This window comes from Pleurodeles waltl, chromosome 4_1 (assembly GCF_031143425.1).
Source record: "Pleurodeles waltl isolate 20211129_DDA chromosome 4_1, aPleWal1.hap1.20221129, whole genome shotgun sequence".
NCBI lineage: Eukaryota > Metazoa > Chordata > Amphibia > Caudata > Salamandridae > Pleurodeles > Pleurodeles waltl.
Genome location: NC_090442.1, coordinates 937,982,403 through 938,005,723, shown reverse-complemented (window position 1 = coordinate 938,005,723; position 23,321 = coordinate 937,982,403). Strand labels below are relative to the sequence as shown.

The following is a 23,321-nucleotide window of genomic DNA, read 5'->3' as shown; positions in this document are numbered from 1 at the left end:
TTGCTGACACTGCTGATGAGTGTTGGCTTTGATGAGCCAATCGTCTATAGATGAAAATGTGCAAACGTTTTGTCTGTGTAGATGGGCTGCTACCACTACCAGGCATTAGGGGAATACCAGAGTTGCAGTAGTCAACCTGAAAGGGAGGACTTTGAACTGATTATGTTTGCTGCCCACTACATACCTGAGATATTTGAAATGTGCTAAGTGTACTGGTATGTTAAAATAAATGTCTTTTAGGTCGAGTGTAGCCATAAAGTCACCTTGTTGGAGAAATGGAATCATGTAATGTAAGGTGACCATGTGGATGTGGTTTGACTGGATGTACTTGTTTAGGTCTGAGGTCTAGGATTGGTTGTAATGACCTGTCCTTTTTGGGTATTAGGAAGCATAGAGAGTACACTCCTAAACCCTGATGATGTTGAGCGATGGGTTCTATAGCTCCCTTAGTAGAAGAGCTTGGCCTTCCTATTAGAGCAATGCTTGATGTTCCAGTGATGTGAGCCTGTGACAGCGAGGTGGAATGTTGGGAGGTGTGGTAATGAGCTCAAGACACTAGCCATGTTGGATAATGTCCAACACCAACTGATGTAACTGAGTGCCATGAGGATAAGAAATCCTGTTAACGCCCTCTGACAGATAGTCGGAGGGTAGAAGAGGGAAGTCATTGCTCGGTGATGGGTGTTGTACCGTGTGGGGAAGCACCATTATCTCTTCCTCCGACATTGTTGCCTCTATAGTAGCCTCAGAAGTAACCTTTTGGGGAGGTTTGTTGACCCTGATTGCGGGAGTACGAAATAGAGACACCTTGGAACCTCCACAATAGTTGGGGGGGCAAAAGGACACAGGGAGTAGGTGTCTGAATTTTTTCCAGTGTTTGTTCTTATCTGGGGACAGAACAGATGTTCCTTATCAAAGACATATTGAGGACATTTTGATGTACTTCTGGTTTAATACTACAAATCCCCAAGCATGCGTCTGAGCAGACTGCGGGTGTTGATACTTCTGGCTGCAGTATCAGCAAGGTCTATGGAACAGAGTATTGAGGTATTTGATATAAGCTTGCCTTCAGATACAAGTTCTTCTCCTTGTTTTTTTGTGTTCATCTGGGAGATATTGGAGTAAATCTTCCATTTCATCCCGGTGTAACAAGCTAGTAGTCCCATTGAATTGGGACGATGATGCCACAATTCTTTTACCCACCGCATCAACATGTTTCCTTTCTTTGTCCGATGGCGGGGCATCCCCATTAGCTTGCGAGTTGGCACACTTACGAGCAGAGCTAATGACAAGCAAATCTGGTGGTAATTGGCCCCTGATGTAGATGAGATCAGACTGGGAGGGCTTATACTTTTTATCTACCCTGGGCATTATAACCCTAGTCCTAAGAGGGTCTTTAAAAATGGCCACTGTGTGTCTTAACCTGCCATTTAACATAGGAAGATATTATGTGGCCCTATGAACAAAGGAAAGTGTTTCAAAGAGGAAGTCCTCTGCTAAAGGCTCTTTATGGAGTTGTACATCATGAAACACAGTAGCCCCACCTATATGCTCCGGATATGATGTTGAATCATCACGAGGTGGGGGACCTGCGGGATACTGATCCTAGTCTGTGTCCTCTGGAGGGTTGATACGCTAAGTATCGCAAGGGTCGACCTGTGGTGGTGTCTCAAAATTGTCTTTTTCCCCACCCTGCCCAGCTGTATCATATTGTGAAAACCCATGGGGTGAAATATGTAGTGGGTTTTCAATAGATTAGTAGAGAAGGTAAAGCTGGTGGTGGTGGAGATGGCGATAACAGCGGAGGAGGCAAAGGGCTAGTGGCTTTGTCAGACATTTTCTAGTGTTTTGTTGGTACCGGTGAGTCCAGAGCCTCCTAGAAAGACAGGCGTTGTTTAGGTGGTGGAGGAATCTTTGCTGAATCTGTGACCAGAATACGTCTGGTGTGAAGCTGGATGTGGATTTGCTTTAGCTTGGCATCCAGTTGCTCTAGGAGCCTGTGGCATATGGGCTCCACTGGCTTGCCGGAATCGTGCTTAGAAGTTGGTTTTGAAGATTTCGGGTCTGGCCCAGGTTTCAGTTTTGCACTGAAGCGGCAGATGTGGATGACTATGACTATGTTTGGCTTGTCATTCCTGTAACGGAAGCATGTGAAGTTGTGCATGGAGTACTATGACAATGCAGGAGGCCATCAAACTTAGGAGACACATGAGCATCCTCACTACGAGTTGTTGATTTGTCTGAAATTGAGGTAACAATGCTTGAAAACTCTGGATTCTTGCAGGATTGGGATAGTTAATCTTATTTATGTGTTTAGAATAGCCCATAGATACAGTTGAACCTGCAGAAGATGAAAGTGAGATTTTGTGATATTGATGGTGAACACATATGGAGCAGAGCTACTGTAACCGGAAAGTGTAGTTAACACTGCTGATGAGTGTTGGCTTTGATAAGCCAATCCTCCAGATATGGAAACACGTGAAACTTTTGTCTGTCTAGATGGGCTGCTACCACTGCTAGGCAGTTAGTGAATACCCAAGGTGCAATAGTCACCCTGGAAGGTTGGACTTTGAACTGATTATGTTTGCAGCCCACTATAAACTTGAGATATTTGCGATGTGCTTTGTGTATTGGTAGGTGAAAATAGGTGCCTTTTAGGACTACTGTAGCCATTAAGTCACCTTGTTGGAGAAGTGGGATCACGTTTTGTAAGGTGACCATGTGGAAGTGCTCTGACCGGATGTACTTGTTTAGGCCTCAGTTCTAGGATTGGTCAAAACGACCCACCTTTTTGGGTACTAAGAAGTATAGAGTACACTCCTGATTCCTGATGATGTTGAGGGGCGGATTCTATAGCTCCTTTGAGATACCTAGGTGGTACCAGTGAGTCCAGAGCCTCCTGGAAAGACAGTTGTCTCTTAGGTGGTGGAGGAATTGAAGCTGAATATGTGGCCAGAATACGTCCGATGTAAGGCTCAATGTGGATTTGCTCTTGCTTGTCATCAAGTTGACCTTGGAGTCTGTGGCGTATGAGCTCCACTGGCTTGCTGGTTTCAAGCTTGGAAGTTGGCTTCAAAGATTTCTGGTCAGACACAAGTTTTGGCACTGTAGGTCCGCTTGGAGTTGAAGCAGCAGATATGAATGGCCATGTTCGGCTCAGCACTGAGGGTTGGGTAGGGGCTGGGTGGCGTTCTGAACAGATGTGCTTAATGGCAAAGGCTTTGGTGGTGTTTTGGCACCGAGCTGAAGGGCGAGGCATCCAAACCAGTTGCTCATAGCCCCTAGGCAGTGGAGGACCGAGGGCATCTGTAAGTTGCTCCAGAGGAGCCATGTGTCTATTGGATGGATCGACACGGTGTTGAGGGACAGTGGGTACTGTACTCATGAACTATTGAGCTAGTGTAATGTCCTTCATCTCCAAGTTGACCTGAAGATTGGAGCCACAACTTCCCTCGATCAATATCACTTCTTCCTCTGCGGTCGAAGACTAAGGACGTTCTTCTTATCCTTTGACATCCTGATGACCTAAGATGGCTGGAATATCCTTGATGCTTCCCTGAAAGAATTTCGAGGCAACAAGCTTGGCGGTCTCCAAAGGTTTTCTTCGAGCGGAAGGAATGTCAGGCATCGCAAGCAACTTCCTTGTGGTTGGATGACGAACACAGATCACAGAACTGGTGTTGATCAGTCCTGGGGTACTTCGGCATGGCAGCATGGTCAGTATCTGAAGGGCATCAGTTCCATCACCAGCAAATCATTCTCTGAAGAATGTGATGAAGCTCAAAGAAAGGCCCCAAAGGGTGAGGCCCTGTAGGAGCCACGGTTAAAGAGAATCGACACGATAGAGAAAATAACTCGATATGCAGAATGGAAAACGTTATTGAAACAATATCGGCGAAAGGAATAGTGTTGCACAAACAGAAAGGAGAATCGTGACGCTGTTGATCAGAGCATAGGCACACACGTTCAAACCCAAAGACAGAAAGAAAACAATCTTACAATGGGGTCGATGTCCATGTGCATTATCACCAAGAGGAGGTGTCTCTCTACCTCATGACTCGAAAAACGTATTTAAAGAAAAACAATTTGCGCACATCCATATGCAACACTAGATGGCAAGAGTATGCAGAGCATGTGTATTTACAGCACACATGCCTTGAACAACAACTTCTCAGTCTCTTTCAATTCTCCAGGCACCATCAGTGTTCTCAGCAGGTGATCAAAATATTTCCTTTGTACTTTTCCTGTCAGCAGTCCTGTACTCTTTTCCTACATAGTTGAGAAAAGGGTAAACCCAGCTTCCTCTTTCACCTTAGGCTAAAGGAAGAATAGTACCCTCTAGCCAAAAAAAAGCCTCAGGCTTTTCAGCTGATGTGGAAATGGTAACCTCTAACAGTCACATGGAAAAACACAAAGGCTTTCATGTGGCCAGATTTAGAGTGCTGCCAATCAGGCTGCTAGCAGGGTGAAAATATGAACACTTTTTATCTTGGCCTTGGGGGAAGAGTAGGAACAGTGAAAAGGAAGCTTATAACAAGGATCTTATACTGAATAAATGTAAATCTTTATTGCTAAAACTGATATACATAAAAGGAAACATTATGCTTAGAGGAACAGCTGGCAAAGACGCAAGAATGTCTGAGACGGCTCAATTTTTCCTACATCTGTCTTGCAGCTGCTGGGGGAATAGTAAACTCTAAATTTGCAACAACATGAAAAAACGTTTTTCGGTCATAGTCAAAAATCATAATGTGACTTGAAGGTGTTTAACCAGCAGAGCTAAGAAAGCCCAACTTGCATCAATCAAAGCTAGAGCAGATGTGATGGAAGGTGATCAATGGGAAGACCTTAAGTGCACAAGGCATACTCATGGAGGCACTAAGTCCAGAAGATGACTAACAGGCCCCGAGAAAAGGAACAATTGTATCACAGGACCTTAGCTAATGCAACAGAGTACACATGTTTTCACTTCAGGATAACCACATATACACAATATAGATGAGGGTTTATATCTGAACAAATTACATAACCAAATGATCGAAGGAAGGGAAGAGAGAGAGAGAGAGAGAGAGAGAGAAAGGAGATGCGTGGAGATGGTACTGTATGAGATCAGGAAATTGGAGAAGGCTTATACACATGGGAAACAAGAGACATTTTAGGTACTTCAAACGAAATCCTTGATGCATCTTTTTAAACAACAAAACAAAAAAAGAGGAATCCCTCCAGACTCAAACCTATCCCCACCAAGAGTGCTACAATAAAATGTAATTAAAGCTTAAGCTGACTGTTCAAGAACTCTATTAACAAACATTGCAAAAGTAAAGAAAAGGATCCTGATAAGACTTTCTCCAACCATGACAGATATTGACACATCAGCAAAAAATGCATTAAGATGAACCCTGTACTGACCCATCATACTACTATGAATATAACAACAGAATGTTAAGAATCCTTAGAAAATTAAAAGAAAGATTTGTACTGCATCGTATCTATATGCAAAAGATGGAGGCGTATGACATCAAATAGCTGATATCAATACAGAGGCGGATAGACCCAGACTGTGACTTAGCAATGGCCGGGCTCTTGACAAAGCCTTTCCTGGTTCTTCTTACCGGGAGTTGGATCAAACAGAACTAAATGTTATGAAGGACCTACATCTGCTATGCATATAAAATGAACAATAACATCTCTTCTACAAAGATGGAATGCCAGTTTCAGCCAAGTATGTATGCACTGGAAACTGAACCAGTAGTAAAAACAATTTGACATGACAGAGACATAAATATTTGCATAAATGGAGTTGGTTACTGAATCCCTGTTTGCTGCTGATGTTTTGTTCAACATAATCTACATAGCCAAGATTCTGATTACAGATAGCACGCCTTTGTGGTATTGAAAGGTCTTGAGATATTACTTACATACAGACACAATGGAATTTGTGATTCTCTCTGTCTCCATGATTGGGAAAGTGTCTATCAGTGATGGGGTGTCAGTCAAACAAACCTAAAGGTGGGCAACAAGAAATGCAGCAACCACAGACAGGAAGAACTTCATGTGGCCAATTATATAGCACCGCTAATCAGTCTTCTAAGCAGGGAGAATATATGAACAGGTTTGATCTTGTCCTTGGGGGAAAAGTAGTAACGGTAAAAACTAAGTTTATGAAAGGATCTTATGCTTGTTAGATGTTAATCTTTATTTCTAAAAGTGAAATACACAAAAGGCAACATGCTAAGAACAACATCTGACAAATGTGTAAGAATATTTGAGACAGCTCAGAGAGAGACAATAACCATATATATGTAATGTCTTCTATATAGATGCCATAAATTAACCAGTCATATTGACAATACAGGTGCGGTAAATCAAATGCAAAAACATTTAATTTTAACAATGCTTAATATATTAGTCCTCACACCCCTTGCAACCAGAAACAAAATCCATCAAGAACCAACCACACAGGAAGTAAAGGCTAACCAAGAAGACATGCAATTGCAGCTACACAAAAACCGAGTGCTTGGCATGACCTGGAGAAATGTTCAAATTGTGGAGGTCAAACTGCCTCCTCTAGTGAAAGCTTTTTTTAAAATACCTGACGGGTGTACTCAATCATTACATTAGTAGTGAAGGAGCAAAACAGAAACAGAAACAAGAAACTAATTTACAACTATTATTGCACTTTAATGGTTGTTACCAAAATTGAAATAAATGTGAGCTGTGATGTTATTCTAAGGAAGCTATTGGGATTGGAACCTAGTTTTCGTTCCAGCAAACAAAACTACCATGTCTTCATCACGGAAGGATTTTCAGTGGACCGTAATGAGAAGGTTTTTCAAAGTTCCAATCCAAGTTCCCAGAAGCAATCAGAAATTGAAAGTTGAGAAGTTGAAAACCTTGAGAGTAGCAAGGATATGCAACTGGCTTTCTCTGAAATGTACACATATGAAAAGAGGGTTTAAAGAATGTTGCTATTACAATTACGGTAAGAAATTTCTCTTTTAACTATTTATGTGTCCTTTTAGGAGACAGAAAAAGTTCTGAACAGAATGGTTATAGCTTTCTATAAATGCATTACTGTGAAATGGATGGGTATGGAAACCCCCAAAGAGCATATGTGGAGAGAAAAGAATGCAACAGCAAGAGGAATGTAATCCATGACTTAGCACATCAGACTAAAGCAGGACTTTTTCCATTCTACATTACCATTTTTTGGCTCGCAAGGGATCAAAGATGCATGGTGATCAGGACCCTATTAGAATGTAAGATACAGTTAATATATTTCATCAATGTGTATATTTTAATAAATTATCTAACAATCTATTTCAAAGCACCACACCCAGCTCTTGGTGTTCCTTGACAATTTAAACCAACAAGAAGCTAGCACCTTATTTAATCAGACTTTTCTCATGATGGTAAGTGGTATTTGGTTTTTCACAAAGAGAACCAACTTTCAATCTCTAAAAAAGTGAAACCATTCAAAAGAAGGAAGATAGCACTTTCAGATTCCTTAGTAAGAAATATGGCGTCATTTAAGGTTGAGCAGAATTTAGGAAAGATACATGACTGATATTCATCACAGAAGACGAAGCAAGTGTTCTCCTTTGCATAGTGTTCTTTCATGTCCAGATAATTAACTCGAAGGGCGAAAGGTGTACCCGATTTTGTAGACAAATCATTTGAAAGCTACATTTAAGATGAAATATATAGAAATATACATTTTTAGACTGACTGTGGGAGCCTGCAATGAATAAATGAATCACTGTGAAATAGACAGATTTTCCTCAAGCACATACGAAGAGGAAATATGTAGATGTCAGAAGAAATAAAGTGCTTGGCCCAGAGCAAGACTCTTCAAAATTCTGCATTAGATGGTTGCTTTATACCTCATAATGAATCAGGAATCAAAATACAAAAAAACAATCGAAAATGTCTACATCATATGAAGATCTGGCATGAGAGACATTAAAACGAATCTAAATCCTAATCATATCCAATCAACAAAATCTACAAGAATGTAAGGATAGTAGAAATATTTGAATGAGCACCACAAAGCACGGATAGCATTGTCCTCCAATGTAAAGTCAAGTCTTCAGAAGACAATTCAAAAAGAGGTTTATAATCGCTCCTGATGTATGGTGCTCCACCTGTTTATTTCTAAAACTGTTTTAGTTAATTATAAAATGTATTTTTGCATTAGTTATTTTAATGGTTGTTTTTAGAAACCCCAAAATATTCAAACTAGAAACCACTTTAAAAAAACAACTGACAGCGAGATTTAGCAATCTGACAAAGCAAAAAGAGCACTACTTGCTCATATCAGTGCATAAAAGAGGTAGTGGTATAGGAATGTGGATTCTATACAGAGTGGACACCAATACACGAGAGACAGCAAATATTTGGTATCATGCATAATGTTTGCATTCCATAGGCTGATGAGTGGATTCAGTTGGCCCCTGCGACTCGAAGATCTCTGAATATTAGAAATCTTAAGCAACTAAACCTGTGAGAACCTGGGTTTCACAAACTTTGCTCTTGCACACAAAGAATGTCAAGGGACGAGTAATTTATAAAACAGTAACACATTAGCAGCTGGGGGGGTTACTGAAGGCTCAAAAGGATTGTATTTAAACACTAATAATGTTCACAAGTTTTACAGTAAAATCTTTCATTCTAAAGTAACTCCTTACTGTTGTTCAGTTTCATCAGTCAGTACCTATGAGCTGCGAGTAGAACTTTGGCATCTTAAGTAAGGAAATGACTCCTGATGCTGGAGCGGTGAGTGCTGCAATAAATATTGGTCCAAGGAATGATCGTGGGACAACACCAGGGAACACATGATGATCGTACTGAAAAGAAAGTAAAAAGGTCATATTGTTTGGCTATAGAAATGCAGGTAGAAAATAAAATGATCAAAATCACAAATGAAAACCCATAACCTTCATAAAATCCCCAAAAGGATTACAAGATGGCATTATGCCACATGGAAATCAATTTATCATTTTTAGACTTTTCTGCGACTAATCTCTGCAATCGAATGTGTTATTCCAATTTGCTTAATTGAACCAGAAACTACAATGTCCAAAATGCACTAGTCTGTTAAATAAAAGTCGAGGATTGGAAGCAAAATACCAGTGGATCTGATGTCATCCTATACCTCCAAGTGTACATATTGGAACTTACCAACCATTCGCCTCTCATCAGCTTCATGCTGAACTTTCTCACACCCTACCCACTGTTTAGAAAAGACGATTTAACCATTTGTATATGACACATAAACACAATTACCTTAAAAGTGTATGGCTAAAAAAATCGTGTGTGCTCTCAGGTGCCACATGCCTTTATTAAAAAACAATATATATTTTCTCAGTTTGTGGTTCACCTTGTTGACATCCAGGCCATGGTACAGTAGGTCATGGGTTGCTTGCAGGTTAAAACTTTCCTCCACTTTTGTGAATGGGCAGATGATTAAATGAATAAAGGCCACAGAGGTGAGCAGGAAAAGCAACAACCAGGGTTGCTGGCCCGTCGCACTCTTCTTAGCCATGCTTGACTGACATGTACCTGGAACACACTGAAGGTGGAGAGAGTGAGAACAAAATAAAACATATCCCAAGCAAACCATTTCATGCATACATTCAGTTTCTTTGTGGCAGAGTAACTTAATTTGAGTTAGGTGTGAACATTTGTGGGGGCGCGAGGTGTGAATTCATGCAGATTTTAAATGGGTTAATAGAATAGCTACAGGAGATTGGGTATTTTGAGTTTACAGAGGTATAACTGTCAAAGAAGAATTTGCGATCTTTGAAATGAATTTTGAGCAAACTGCAGAAATATTTTTTTCTGAAACTTTTTTTATTGAGTTTTGTTGGTACAGTTAATAGCAACACATTGACAGATTATTTGAGGCCAACTTCGTGTGTTCGCTACATACAGGTACATAATATCAAACAATTCAATAAGAAAATATATATTAGGGGCTAGAATTCCCAGGGTTCAGTCAGTATTGTGTAATATTTAAGCAGGTACCACATTTATGATAAGAAACAACCTAGAACAAGAACAGTTATACATAACATAACTAAAGAAAACCATGAAAACAACAGTAGCATGAAAAAGGCCGCATTTGAGATGCCAATGGGGACATCAGCAGGGGATCTTTCCAGACAGGGTGGAGCCGTTTTATACATGGAAAAGGTCGAGCGCCTGAATACGCGGATGGCAAGAGAAGAGTGGGAGGCCCTTAGAGAGAAACTGCGCCAAGGGATCCGAGGTATAGTCAAAGTCTTTCCTTGTGTCTTTCAATATGCCTGCCCACACATTCAATGGAGAGGAACTGCCATAACCAAGGGTGCCACTGAGAAATAGAGGAGGCCTCCGGCTTCTTCCAGGCTGATGCCAAGGTAATCTTGGTAGCTCGTAAAGATAGCCACATTATGGAGTGGTCCCCTAGTGTTTGGTGTTTCAGAGCCGGCGTGCAGATCCCCAGCAGGAGCTGAACTGTAGTACTGGGGATAGAGTAACCCAAGATATCTTTGAGCTGTGATAGTATTTCTTCCCAGTATGGGCGAATAGATGGGCAGTCCCACAAAATATGTCAGGAATCACCCTGTAACCCACAGCCCATCCAACATCTATCGAGTGTGTGGGGGAAGATCCTTTCAAGTTTTTCTGGGTAGAGGTACCAGTCACAGAGAAGTTTGTCGTGTGCCTCTCTTAAACAGAAGTGATTATATTTGATAATAATATCTTGATAGAGTGCTCTCCATTGTTTTTCCTCTATCGTGAGCCCAAGTACGCATTTCCAAGAAGTCACATGATGCGGGGAGGGAGTATGACACAGGGTCATCAGTAGTGTGTAGAGATACTTCCATGTGTCAGTCCCCCCTGTTATAGGAACTGCTCAATCGGGAGCAGTTCTCTAATAGCTGCCAGGCGTGTTTGTGGTTGTAAAACCCAATGCTTTAATTGAGTGTAACAAAAGTGTTCTGAGGGGGGTAGCTGAAAGTCCTGACAACAATTCTCAAATGTCAAGATATCGTTCCCATAAAACATTTATCAGATAGTCAGGCAGCCTCTCTCCCTACACCTGTCAAAAGGTTCCGGGAACTGTGCACGGGGGAAGGCCGCATTATAGTGGATAGGGGTCTGTGGGGAGAGAATGATCGTCATCTCAAGGGTTTTTGTCACTATATTCTAAAAATGTAAGTGTGGTGTTCGTGAGGGTGCTGAGGCAGGCATTCCTTGGTCGGTGTTTGCTAGGCTTCCAGAGGATGTCCCAGATTGTTCGACCCACAACTGCATGGTCCATGTGGAGCCATAGTTAACCAAGGTCGTAAGGGATCATTCAGAAATAGTAGTGTTGCTCTATAATACGTTATAAGGAAGGGCCAGACTTCCTGAATCTTTCATAAGAGTAAGCAATTTGGAAGATAATCTGCCCCTACCCCCTTGCAATATGAAATTTGTAATCAATGAACTGGCTTCTGTGAAAAAATCTTTATGTACCTCGATTGGGAGGCCCTGGAACAGGTATAGTTTAAGGGGGAGCACCATCATTTTTACAGCATTTATACATCCCACTCATGTGAGGTACAGGGGAGTCCAGAGTTTGAAGTCTGCTTGCAGGGGGCGGAGAAGGGAAGGGTAGTTTGCCTTATATATATATCGGTTACTTTAGGGTTAAGTTTTATATCTAAGTAGGTAATCTCCTTCTTGCCTCATTGGAAGGGAGTCACCAGGACTATTTCTTCCATCTGAGGCAGGGGGGCTGTTGAATTGAGCATATAGTATTTCTCGAGGTTGACCCGGAATCCTGATACTAATTTGTAAGTGGAAATTGCTTGGTGGAGGGGAGGAAGTGTGGCTCGAGAAGAGTTAATGAATAATCATCTGCAAATAATGAGATCTTATGTTCATCGGAGCCGAATTGAATGCCCTTAATCTCCGAATTGGCATGGAATCTGGCCGCCAGTGGTTCAATACTGAAAGCAAAAAGTAATGGGGGAAGCCCTGTCTCGACCCTCTTGCCAGGTAAAACATTCGGAGGCCATGCCATCGAGTAGTATCTGCTAGTGGAGGCATGTATAGTTGCTCATGATCATGACTATAAATTGATCGCTGAACCCGAACCGTCACAGGGTTGCCAATTAGGCATGACCATTCTATACAATCAAACGCTTTTTCGGCATTGAGCACCAAAAGAATGGCAGGTACCTTCTTGTTCACCTTCTCCATCTTAAGTTGTTATGTGTTTGACAACCTTTAATAAATCCCGATTGGTCAGAGTGGATCAGTTCAGGCAATACTTGTTCCAATCTTTTAGCCAAAAATTTAAAGTAAAGTTTTGCATCTAAATTGAGAAGAGCAATAGGCTGGTAAGAGGCACATGATTGAGGGTTCTTCCCTAGTTTAGGAATGATCGTTAGTAGGGCTTCTCCCATAGTAGGAGAGACAGCCTGTGCTTCCACTACCTGATTGAAGAGATCGGTCAGGTGAGGAGTCAGGTCTGAACTAAAGGTTTTGTAAAAGTGAGCATTAAAGTCATCGGGACCAGGAGTTTTGTTTAACTGGAGAGAGTCAATAGCCGCCTGTACCTCTTGCTTTGTGATGTGAGAAGTTAGGTTATCATTGATGTCTGAGGACACAAGTGCCAGATCTATCCAGTGCAATTAAGCCTTTTGCTCGGTCAGATCAAGAAGCTCCGATGTATGTAGGTGTTTGTAAAATGCACAAAATATTCAGGCTTTCTCCTCCGAGTAGTGTATTACGCCTGAGTCAACTCAGATCTGGCCTATATATTCTTTCACCTGTTTGATCCATAGTTGCCTTGCTACCATTGGACCTATTTTATTCCCTTTTTCATAAGAGGTTTTCTTCAGTCACAGAAAGGATATTTCTGCTCTACTAGTGTATATAGATTGTAGTTTGCCTTTCAAGAATGTCATCTTCCTCTGCAAGGGTCAGGTAGAAGAGTGTTTATGGGCCTTTTCTGCCGCCAACAGCTCCCCTTCCAAATTCTGTCTTTCTTTAATCTTTTGTTGATTCACTGTGAATGCTAAAGAGATGCACTTGCCTCTTATGACCGCTTTAAATGCATCCCAGGTCGTGAAATGCAAGATGTCTGTGGGCTTGTTGTGGTGGAAATAGTCTCTGATTGCTTTCCGAAGTTCATCTTGGAATAAACAGTTGCATGTAATGACGTTGGAGGAAGTACCATCTGCGAAATCTCGAATGTGTCGTGGGCCAGTCGAACACTACCTCCAAAGGGGCGTGGTCAGAGATGATGATAGGGTGAATGGTTGCCAACGTAACTGCATGTCATAGAGGGTGGCCCAGGAAGACATAGTCAATCCTGGAGTAGGACATATGAGAGTGTGAGATAAATATGTAATCTTTTACATTAGGATTGAGCGTTCACCATACATCAAAGAGGTATAGTCAATTAAGGGCTGATTTGATTCGTGAAAGTACCTGTATGTGCTCTGTGGGGGTGGTTTGTGTCCTGGGTGGGATCCCATATCAAGTTAAAATCCCCTAGGAGGAGTATGTCCCCTTCTGCAAAACCTAGGATGGGTAGGAATGATTGGATAAATTGGGATTGGCCAGAGTTAAGGGCATATAATGTATCTACTGTGCATAGTTTCCCCTTATTAGCAGGTATCTACCCTCCTTGTCATAATTTGCACCCTGTAGTTGAAAGTGGGTTGATGGGTGGAATAGCAGGGCCACTCCATTGTGTTTTGTGGTAGCTGAGGCAGTGTACATGAGTGGGTATTGTTTATGGCACAACCAATGCGCTTCCCCTCATTTAAGATAGATTTTCTGCAAGACAATTATGTCCAAGTGATGGTCCCCAAAGTATTTCCAAAGTTGTGCCCGCTTATTGAGGGAGTTCAGTCCCAGCATCATGTGGCTAGAGTGGATCAAGTTGTTGTCGACCACCTCATCCAGACACCATAAGGGGCAGCTGAATGTGCAAACACAGGTTCTCATTCTCCTACCCTCCTCCCTCCCCCCAATCTCATCAAGAGGTTCCCATTATGTCATCCATGCTCGAATCTACATAAAGAAAAAAATAAGAAAACTTTAAAAACAGAACAGTAACTATTGCAGGACAAAAGTGCTACAGTTTTGATTTATACCATTCTGAGGTTACCATGATGGGCAGTGGACACATACTCACACTGATACCTCGCAAGGAGCTTCACGTTGACTTATGTGCAGTGTCATCTGTTTTAGGTTTAAACTGTGTTAAACAGTATATTAAGAGGTAGCAAGTTGGGACAAACCAATGTTAGGTGCGGGAGCGGTCAGTCTACCTTTAGTGCCTCCTGATGGACTTCCTACCAGCCTCCAGGCCGAGCAATGGGTGACCCGGAATACTCATAGTCAGAGCCAAAGTTCCAAAAAGGGGCCTCTTCCTTGTTGGTCCAAGCAGGAGTGTTATCTTCAGCTCTTTATTTCCTGGAGATCTTACTCCCTTTTTTCTGCTGTTGACAGGTATTTGTAGTAGGTGAAGTTGTCGACCTCCCTTGCCAAGGTTTGGTGCTCTCCGCAGCTACAGAGGATCTCCTTTATTCTCAGCAGTAGAGATGCTTCTACAGATTCTGTGAAGTGATGCTGTTTGTTATTAATCTCAAAGGCTTTGCTGGAGGGGCAGGTCCATCTGTACACGTTTGGATCTCAAAGCGTCCGTGATCTGTCGAAACTTTAATCTGCGAGCTAGTGTTGCCAGGGCTACTTCCTGGTACAGAGAGCATTCTGCACCTTGGAAGGAAATGGTATCTCATTTCCTCACCATCTGGAGGATCAACTTCTTCACTTTAAACAAACTCACTTTGGCTAAGATGTCTCCAGTCCTCTTCCCTTTTCCAGGGGATTTGAACGCCTACTCTGTGCACGTGTTCCAAAGGGACTTTGGGGTGTCCTTGTCCCTGGATGTTGGAAAAGAGGCCAGTTATGAACACCTCGAGGTCCGGGCCCTCACTGTCCTCCTCCAAACCTCACACCCGGATGTTGTCTCTACATGAGCGATTTCCCAAGTCTTCACACTTGTGGAGTGTATGTTGAAGTTGTGCTTGTAACTGAGTGAGATTGCCATCCATTGGAGGCAAATGGCCTTCCATTACTTGAATCTTTGTCTTTAAATCTACGATGCAGGCACCCACCGAGTCAACATCGGTCTGGAGGGAGGTCAGAAGCGAGTTGAGTTCAGACTTGAAGGACTTGAAGGTGCTTAATGTATGCTTTGAGTTCTTCTCGTTCTGTAAGTCACGTAGTGAAGCAAGGAGGTCAGCCTTCATCAGTGCCATGCTCTCTGCCTGGGACTACAATGTTCTCTCTTGTCTGGGTTCGGTGGGCACAATGTAGTTTGAGACTCTGTTGGACGGTAGCTTCTTACCTGACATAGAGGTAGGTGGCACCCTATTGTGGTAGCAATACAATGGGGGAGTGGATCAACCCATCCAGCTACCCAGGCAGAGGGGAATGCCTCAAACATCAGCTTTTAGGGTCAGGTAGATGTTGCCACCTATATGGTATTGCTGGCGCAGGAAGCCACTGGTGTCAACCTCTCTCTTTATCGGTCACAATATATTACTTTTAGGCCACCCAGGGATACGGGCAAAGTCCCAACGTGCAGTGGAGAGTGGACATCTCTGAGAGTATCTAGGTCTCCGCCTTGGGTGCTACAAGTCCGCTGAGAGGTTCTCTTATGCACTGAGATCTATGTAGACCTGGCCTATTAACCCATTCTCCGCCCCTGCGGGCCCAAGACTTTTTGTAGCTTCAATTATTCTTCACTGGGGGTCCCTGTAGGCCCTCCTGGCTGGGCCTTATCGGTCACTTATTCCTGCCTGACTCTGGAGCGGAAGCCATTTTAAAGTCAGGCATTTCTGGAGTAGGCCTCAGGGCCTCGGCCCAGCCAGAACTGTCAGGAGCAAGTCAATGGGTGGAGGCCCTTTCTTTATTCCCAGTGGGCCGGCGGCATCCACATCCTGCTGCAGCAACTTTCCCCAACTCCTCCGGCATGTGGCCTCAATGCTAAGCCACGGAACCCTCCCCACCTCAGTCTCAGTGTCTATGCTGTCTTACCTCAATTGTGGACTTGTCAGGGAATCTGTGCAAAAGATAAGTGATGCCTGCTGAGTAGCTGCGCAGGTGTGCGCCAGACCGCTGTGAAGCAATATGACTCAGTTATATTTACTGGCCTTAGAAGATTCCAGAGCGCTGATGTTCTCTCCCCCAGAACATTGGAGCATTCGCCATGCTCCGGGTGCCTGGATGACTTCAATCTGGTATATCCCCAAGCCGTAGGACGGAGAGTTTCAAAAGGACAAACACCAATTTCTTCAGCCTCGGGTCCAGGTCACAAGTCCACACTTTCCCACCTGAAGGAGCGCCCGGTGTACAGAGGCTTCAGGGCAGAAGTGCTGCAGCGCCCACCATAATTCTTCCCATTCCTCCTCCGCCAGCCGATTAATTTCTGCCAGTTATTCCAAATGTCTGTGGTCAATGAGCTGCAGCAAGTGTGCGTTTGCGTTCCGCTGGGCAACCGTTCACCGGCTCAGGGCAGTACAGTATTGAATGACATAGTTATTGGGGTCTTTGCAAGGCAACGAGCGAAGCTACTGTGGATTACCTCAACTCGACAATGATGGCTGGCAACGCCCTGCAGAAACAGTTTCATAGAGATTTAAGCAAACTGGCTTGTACCTTAGAGTAGGCTGTGGTCAGACAGACAAGGAATGCAGGGCATGAAAAGTAAAGAAATGGTATTTGAATGAAAAAAGAAGAGGCAAAGTTGTAAGTAAAGGGCAGTATATCATGCCAGAGTTTAAGAAGCATAGCAGATGTTTTTTTGAGGCAATACGATTTGAGGAAGATGCCAGAAACAAACATCTTTATTTGTCAGTGAAGACTGTGCTATATTGGGTCTATTTGATAGTCATTAACATCAAGCAAACAGTCTGCCCACAGCTAGGTTATCACTAGATCACAGCTCAAGCAAGCTCACCTGTTCAGCTCCAGTGTTGGAAGCTTAAGCTATTAACTGGATGCATATAGGGAACTAAAAAGATCTTTAGGCTGTGCTGAAAGTAAGGATTAACCGCAAGACTTTCGGAATGTGAGAAAGTAATTGATAAACAGTGTAAAACATTGAAAATTAATTTTTACAAATGCTGAACTTTATTTTCGGATGTTTATCCTCCATTTTAGCTAACAGTATTACAAGAGTGTGGACTTCCTATAGTCCGATTGTCCTTGGGACAAGTAGGCCCAACCTCCTGCAGCACAAACCATTTGGCTGCCAGTTTACAGGGAAGGAACCTGTCTGCAGTTGAGGTAATATTTGTGTCCATATATTAATGAGGTTTGAACTTGTATTTATGGTTCATTAATGCAAAGCCTTCATTTTTAGAGTGAGTGCTCTAAATAAACTTTGTAAGGTCACACTGCACTTCCGACAGTGGTTCCAGTAAAAATGTGTACACGTTTGAAAAGTTTAACGATATGAGGCTACATATACTGTTCCCAGAATGCTCTCTGAACAGATGCAAATATCTGTGGATGCTTATAAGCGAGATTGATTAAAATTCTGAAAAAATGCAAGTAGGAAAGAAATGTTTTGCTAAATTACCATGAAATTTGAGGTACTATTTCTTTGAAACATCATTTAGTAAAATGTGTTTATGCATGCTAGCATTTTAAAATAATATTCATAATGGAAAATCAGTGCAACTATTTTCAACAAGATAATGAAAACATGAGAATTAACAAGTCTTTTGGTTTTGTCAATGTGTACCATGTTTTGACATGGCTTTTGTAACACTTTAATGTTGTGGCAGCTGCCATACCCTCGCCATTGTAACAAACATTGGCAAAAAACAAAAAGAAATGTTGCCACAGTAGTTCCTGGCACTGAACAAAACTACTTTGTGTGCTAATGTGCTACTTGTGGAAGAGCAGAATGATATCACTCACAGTGAAGCCAGCCGATAGATGGATAGAGAGAGAAATAGAATTTTAATAAAAACAAAACGTTTTAGTTGACGCCAGACCTAATTAGATGCCTGATTCTTAAAGAAAGGCACAAAAGTGCACCCATTGTGTATGTCTTTGCATTAGTGGCATTCAAGAATTCACAAAAATTTACAGAAGTAGATTAGGAAATCTTACTTCTAGAAAATATTTTGAACTGTATTTTAGCATGAGTAAATATGCATGTGTAGATTTGCTCATGTGAAAAGTTATTGTGTTTACAAGTTCACTTACCCTCCAACCACTTTTTTTCCAATCCTGGAAGAATGTCTACTTCTGCCCTTGTGATGAGTAAGTTTCCAACCTCTCTCAGCATTAGAAAAGATTAGAGAAAAGCTGGTGAAAATCCTTAAAACATGCAAGTTAGTAGGTTTGCACGGATTCAAAGGCATTCCAGCCCTGGAACTATTACTTACTGCTTTCTCCAGCCCCAGTATGTAGATGTGCAGAAGGATGACAAAAATACGGAATTTCTATAGTAGGGCTTGAAATTGCTAGTATTCAAGTTCTACTATAGTATAAGCCCTGACATAATCAGAGAGGCTATTATCAGAGCTCTTAGATAATGACATTGCCATAATCTGTCGCTGCACTACATCGCACCAAAGGGACAAGTAGATATTTTTGTTACAGGACAAGTAGATTTATGAAGCAATCTGTCCTATGGACAAGTAGATATTTTATTTAATTCCACACCCCTGGTATTAATTACAACTTAAGGTGGAATCCAATTTGGATGCCTCTGGTTTGACATGAGACAACGGCAGCTTCCCCTGACCTGAGGTGTATTGTCTAGATTTCTGTGACTGCAGGATAGAGATTCAGACACTGAGATGAGGAGGATGGTGCAAGTGACAGTTGATGACAGGCCTCCTTCTAGAAAAGTAATGAAAACTTTGTTAGTAAGGGGCCTGCCAATTAGTCTTCCTGAAGCAGTAAATGGTAGGGGTGAGGGAAACTGCAGATCCTGTTCTGCAAGGTGGAGTGGATCGTTGGATGATGCTCAGCCTCTGTTCTGGATGCTTCAACAAAGGCTGTGTCTGGACAGCAGCCAGGAAAGGACATTTGAATGGAGAACTATCCAATACCAGTTTTGCAGCAATGAAAGATGAATTTATTTAGCGTTTTGAGAGCTGCATGACACTTCTGAAACAAACCGATCTTGCAAGACCCAGGCAGAAATGTATATGTGGCAGTACTGTTGGGGGCTTGTTCTCTATGTAGTGTACAAAAACCAAGTACACTATGCAGAGGGTCCGAACAACCACGTTAGTTTTCAGGGGTAAAAATCATACTACCCAATGCTCTAATTTTTAAAGTAGCTGGTCGAGTAGTTAGGCTAATCCAGGAGATGTGCTAAGTATTTGCTGTACTCACAAATCCAATCATGCACCACACACACACAACGAAAAACTCAAGACCACAATTTATAAAATTACTGCAGACTTGTATATAACTTTTAAGACCAAAATCTTTAGAATAGGTTAAGTACTTTTCTTTTTATGACTTTTTAAAGGTTTTTTACAAAGTTAGTCTTTCTGTGCGTAATTACGCACCATTGGAATCAATAGGCAGACACTTTCAAAAATGCATTAAAAATCGTACGGTTGAGTTACCAGTCTCTTCTTTTTCAGGGTGGTCGCAGTGGTCGGTTGGCACCTTGTGCCAGCTGGAGAGCTTCGGGCAGCTCCCGGTTCCGGCAGGAGCAGCGTTCGGAAAGTCCTTGGCACAGGCACAGGGCCACCTGGATGGGCCACTTGGAAAAGGGGCTGGTTTGAAAATTCAAAGTGGTGCCTGCGGGTCCCCTTTGGCTGTTGAGGGCACAATGGGTTGGGGACCTGGGGCACACAGCAGAACCCGCGATGCAAGGCCCAGGGCGGCCAGGTGCAGGGCATTTTGGAGGTCTTGGATGCTGTGCACAACGAAGTCCACTGGAGCTGGAGGTTAAGTCTCTTTGGGGGTCACTTACAGGACAACGGGGGCACTCAGGTCGGAGGTCTGGGGTGTTCCTGAAGTCCCTTGACTGGGGCTTCCTCCTGATCCTTTGTCAGCTCTGTGGGAGCTAGTTTTCTCCTGGTCTGACGTCAGCTGACCAGGACCCTGGGTACTGCTCTATTTCGTCCACTGGGGGTCTCAGTTGGGAGGCACTTCCGGACTGTTGTCTGTGTGCCGTTGGGTCCAGCTGTAACTTCCGGTCACGGAGGTATTAGTGACTCAGTGAAGTGTCCTTCACTGGTTTCTTGGTCTTTTGCAGTTTACTTGCTTTTCTTGAGTGGTGCCTCCACTGAGGGGGATATCTGAGGTGATCCTTGAAGCCTGGAGGTCCCCTGAGTTTCTTTGGGTCGGTCCAGTGTTCAGCTCCTCTGCTGTTGCGATTGTCAAGACTCTGGTGCAGCAAACAGGGGTCTTGGCACCTCTTGTAGCAGGTCCTCAGTTCTCATCCTAGTGCTTTCTCTGGGGACTGGTCTTCTTGGAATCCTTTTCGAATCTACAATCTTGGTCTGGGGAGCCCACTAAATACTGAATTTAGTGGGTGTTTTAGGGGGAACCAGGTAGTGTCCAATGGGGCACTTAGACTTGAGTGGCTACACCCACTATAGTGACCACTTCCTGTTGGAAGGGTCCCCTCCCTAAACCTCATTGGATGTTTCTTTCCATTCCAAGATGGAGAAATCTGAATCAGAGGGTCCACTTTGCATGCAAGCCCTTAGGGGTGGTGCATGCTCAGTGAGGCCACTCCTCCTACCCTTTGTCTGGTTTCCCGCCTTTGCTCCCACCAAAAGTGGGGGTTTGCAGAGGGGGAAGCCCTCTGCTCCTAGCAGCAGGCCTGGGGGCTCGAGTTTCAGAGGAAGTAGCCTTTGAAGCTCACCATCAGGGTGTTGCACATTCCTGAGGGAGGGGGAGTTAGCTCCTCCACCCAGGAAAGGCTTTGTCTTACAAACACGAGAGCCAGGGCTCTCCCCCGGGATTGTATATTGGCTGTCTGGAGCGGCAGCTGGATGGAACCAGCCAGCAACTCAGCCAGTTAGGGTTAGCTTTTGCAGGGGGCACCTCTTAGGTGGCCCCTGGATACATTTAAGGTTAAATCCAACACTGGTTTCAGTTTGGATTTCATATTCTGAGTTGTTTGATACCAAACAACCCAGGGTGCAGAGTGGCCATTATGTAGTTGGAGAACTTGTGTTTGACCAGTACATACATTAAAATGGCTGCTCGATTCACTCATTATGTCCTAGGTTTAGCAAGGACACAGTGGGGGCATATTGCTCATGCAGCTATGCCCTCACATATAGTATGGCGCACCCTGCCTTTGGGCTGAGAGGTCTGCTAGAGGGGTGACTTACCCATAGTATATACAGTGTATGGTTGACAGGGCACACAGAGAGTGTGCCATGTCGAGTTTATTCTTTTAGGGTTGCCCCAGTACACTCAGCCTACAATGGCATTGCTGGATGTAGGGCCCTTGTGGGAGGCACAATTAGTGCTGCTGCCCCCAGAGGTCTACTCTCAATATCTCTTGCCCTGGGTACTGGGGTACCCATTTACTAGGGACTTACAGGGGTATTCAAGAGTATAACCAATTGTGCCCAGCAACAGTTTTAGGGAAAGAGATCTGGCCCAGGGAACCTGTTTAGCAGGGGCCAAGGGCACTACCAACTTCTAGAACACATCAACATCAGGCAAAAAGTGGGGGCTAACCATCCAAAAAGAGGCCTCCTCTCACAACTACCCAATACAATAGTGACAAATTAACTGATTTGAGCATTCTAATGTTTGTTTACAGTGCTTAGAAATGGTTGAAGTGCAATATTAGTGCTTTATACAAATGTTATTATATGACAAACACGTTTTTACCCATTATTTGTAAAACTGCACTGTTGCCATGAGTATGGTCTCATAGTGCTCTTTACACGTCCAGCTGTTTGCCGGCCTGAGCATGTTATATCTTTCCCAAACAGTTGGAGGTTATAGTATGCATGCCTTTTCTAAACAGTAGTAGTCAAAGCTTGCTAGATTGGGTGGAGGAATGTGTAAGTAAAAGGACAGACAAGATGGAAAGTATCTGATATCTTAGGTAAGGCCCCAAAAGGTGCTTGGAGGACGATGCATGGACATACACACAGGTGTGCTTTTGCCTAGAACAAAGTAGGTCAGAGATTCTATATTTTTAGCAGCAGCAAGCATCTAGTTAATGAATTGAGAACTTATAGCTTGTGAGCAGTGTCATAGAAGCTTGATGCAATCTAGTTATTTGGGGAATTGCTCTGCATCTGAGAAGAGGTGGTTAGACTTTAGTGAACTCATCCTGCTCTGTGGATTCTGTGTAGCTTAAGTAACTGACAACGGTCTAGATCCATGTTTCATCTCTAGATCCTGGGCTAAAAGGAAGCCTGGATGAAGGTAATAGATAACAAGAAGCAGGAGTTAAGGCCTAGTCTAATTTAAAGTTGTCTGTAGCCAACTAACAGAAGTAAAATAATGTACAGTTGTATCAATATTTTCCTCATTCCTTACTAGCCATAGTAAGAGTTTCCAAATTAGAGGTAGCAAGTTTCCAATCAAAAGAAAACTATCCCTAAATATTTTAAGCTTTTTTGTTCAGCAAGAGGGGAGGCACAAGAGTAATGCAAATTGCCCTTCGACTTGCCAGGAAACTCAGTATTGAACATGTACAGTCCAGACTGCAACTACTAGAATCCGAAATTGTTTCCTGCAGAAGATTATTTTTTCCATTACTTAACAGTTAAGGGAAAAGGCAGCAAGAATCACCAGAGCCAGTGAATCTTTTCCTTCAAGGAGCGTGGGCTACTACAGCACTTAAGAATATGTTGGCACTGAAGTTGCACCTAGATCAAACCCTACATATGGCTTTTGATTCACTTTAAGACAAACTTGGATCATATATACACATCATGAATTATTTAGAGTACCAGCAATGTTTGGCCCAGCAAGACAGACATTAATGGGTACAATGCTGAGGATGCATGACTGAAGTGCCACCTGGATTAAGTCCAAGTGACTCAAATGCAAAACAGACAGGACTGAAGTGGTGAGCTTGGGAAGAGATACCTAGCCATGGGACTCTGACTGGTGGCCTAGGGACCGTTGACCCACCCCCAGTACTCAAACAAGAAACAAAAGAATCATTATCAAACAGCAATCTGGACATATCCACCCAGGTCAACGCGGTCACCAGGTCCTGCTTTCACTTTGAGGTTACTAAAAAAGATACTCAATTGGCTGCACAGCAACACCAGGAAAACCGTCACCGAAGCCATTGT

At 43.0% G+C, this 23,321-nt stretch overlaps 1 protein-coding gene across 2 annotated transcripts in view; it reads right to left on the bottom strand.

Annotated features, from left to right (window-relative positions):
• Positions 1-23,321, bottom strand: part of ALG12 (ALG12 alpha-1,6-mannosyltransferase) — an 88,917-nt gene that overhangs the window by 46,748 nt on the left and 18,848 nt on the right. The window contains exons 2-3 of one of the 2 annotated variants that reach the window (XM_069229707.1): positions 9,380-9,571; positions 8,714-8,846 (exon numbers count right to left, since the gene is read on the bottom strand). In XM_069229707.1, the coding sequence (XP_069085808.1) occupies positions 8,714-8,846; positions 9,380-9,544 (298 nt within the window). In that variant the 5' untranslated portion in view covers positions 9,545-9,571. Of the gene's footprint in view, positions 1-8,687; positions 8,847-9,379; positions 9,572-23,321 lie in introns of both variants that reach the window. The other variant, XM_069229709.1, reaches the window with a different exon arrangement.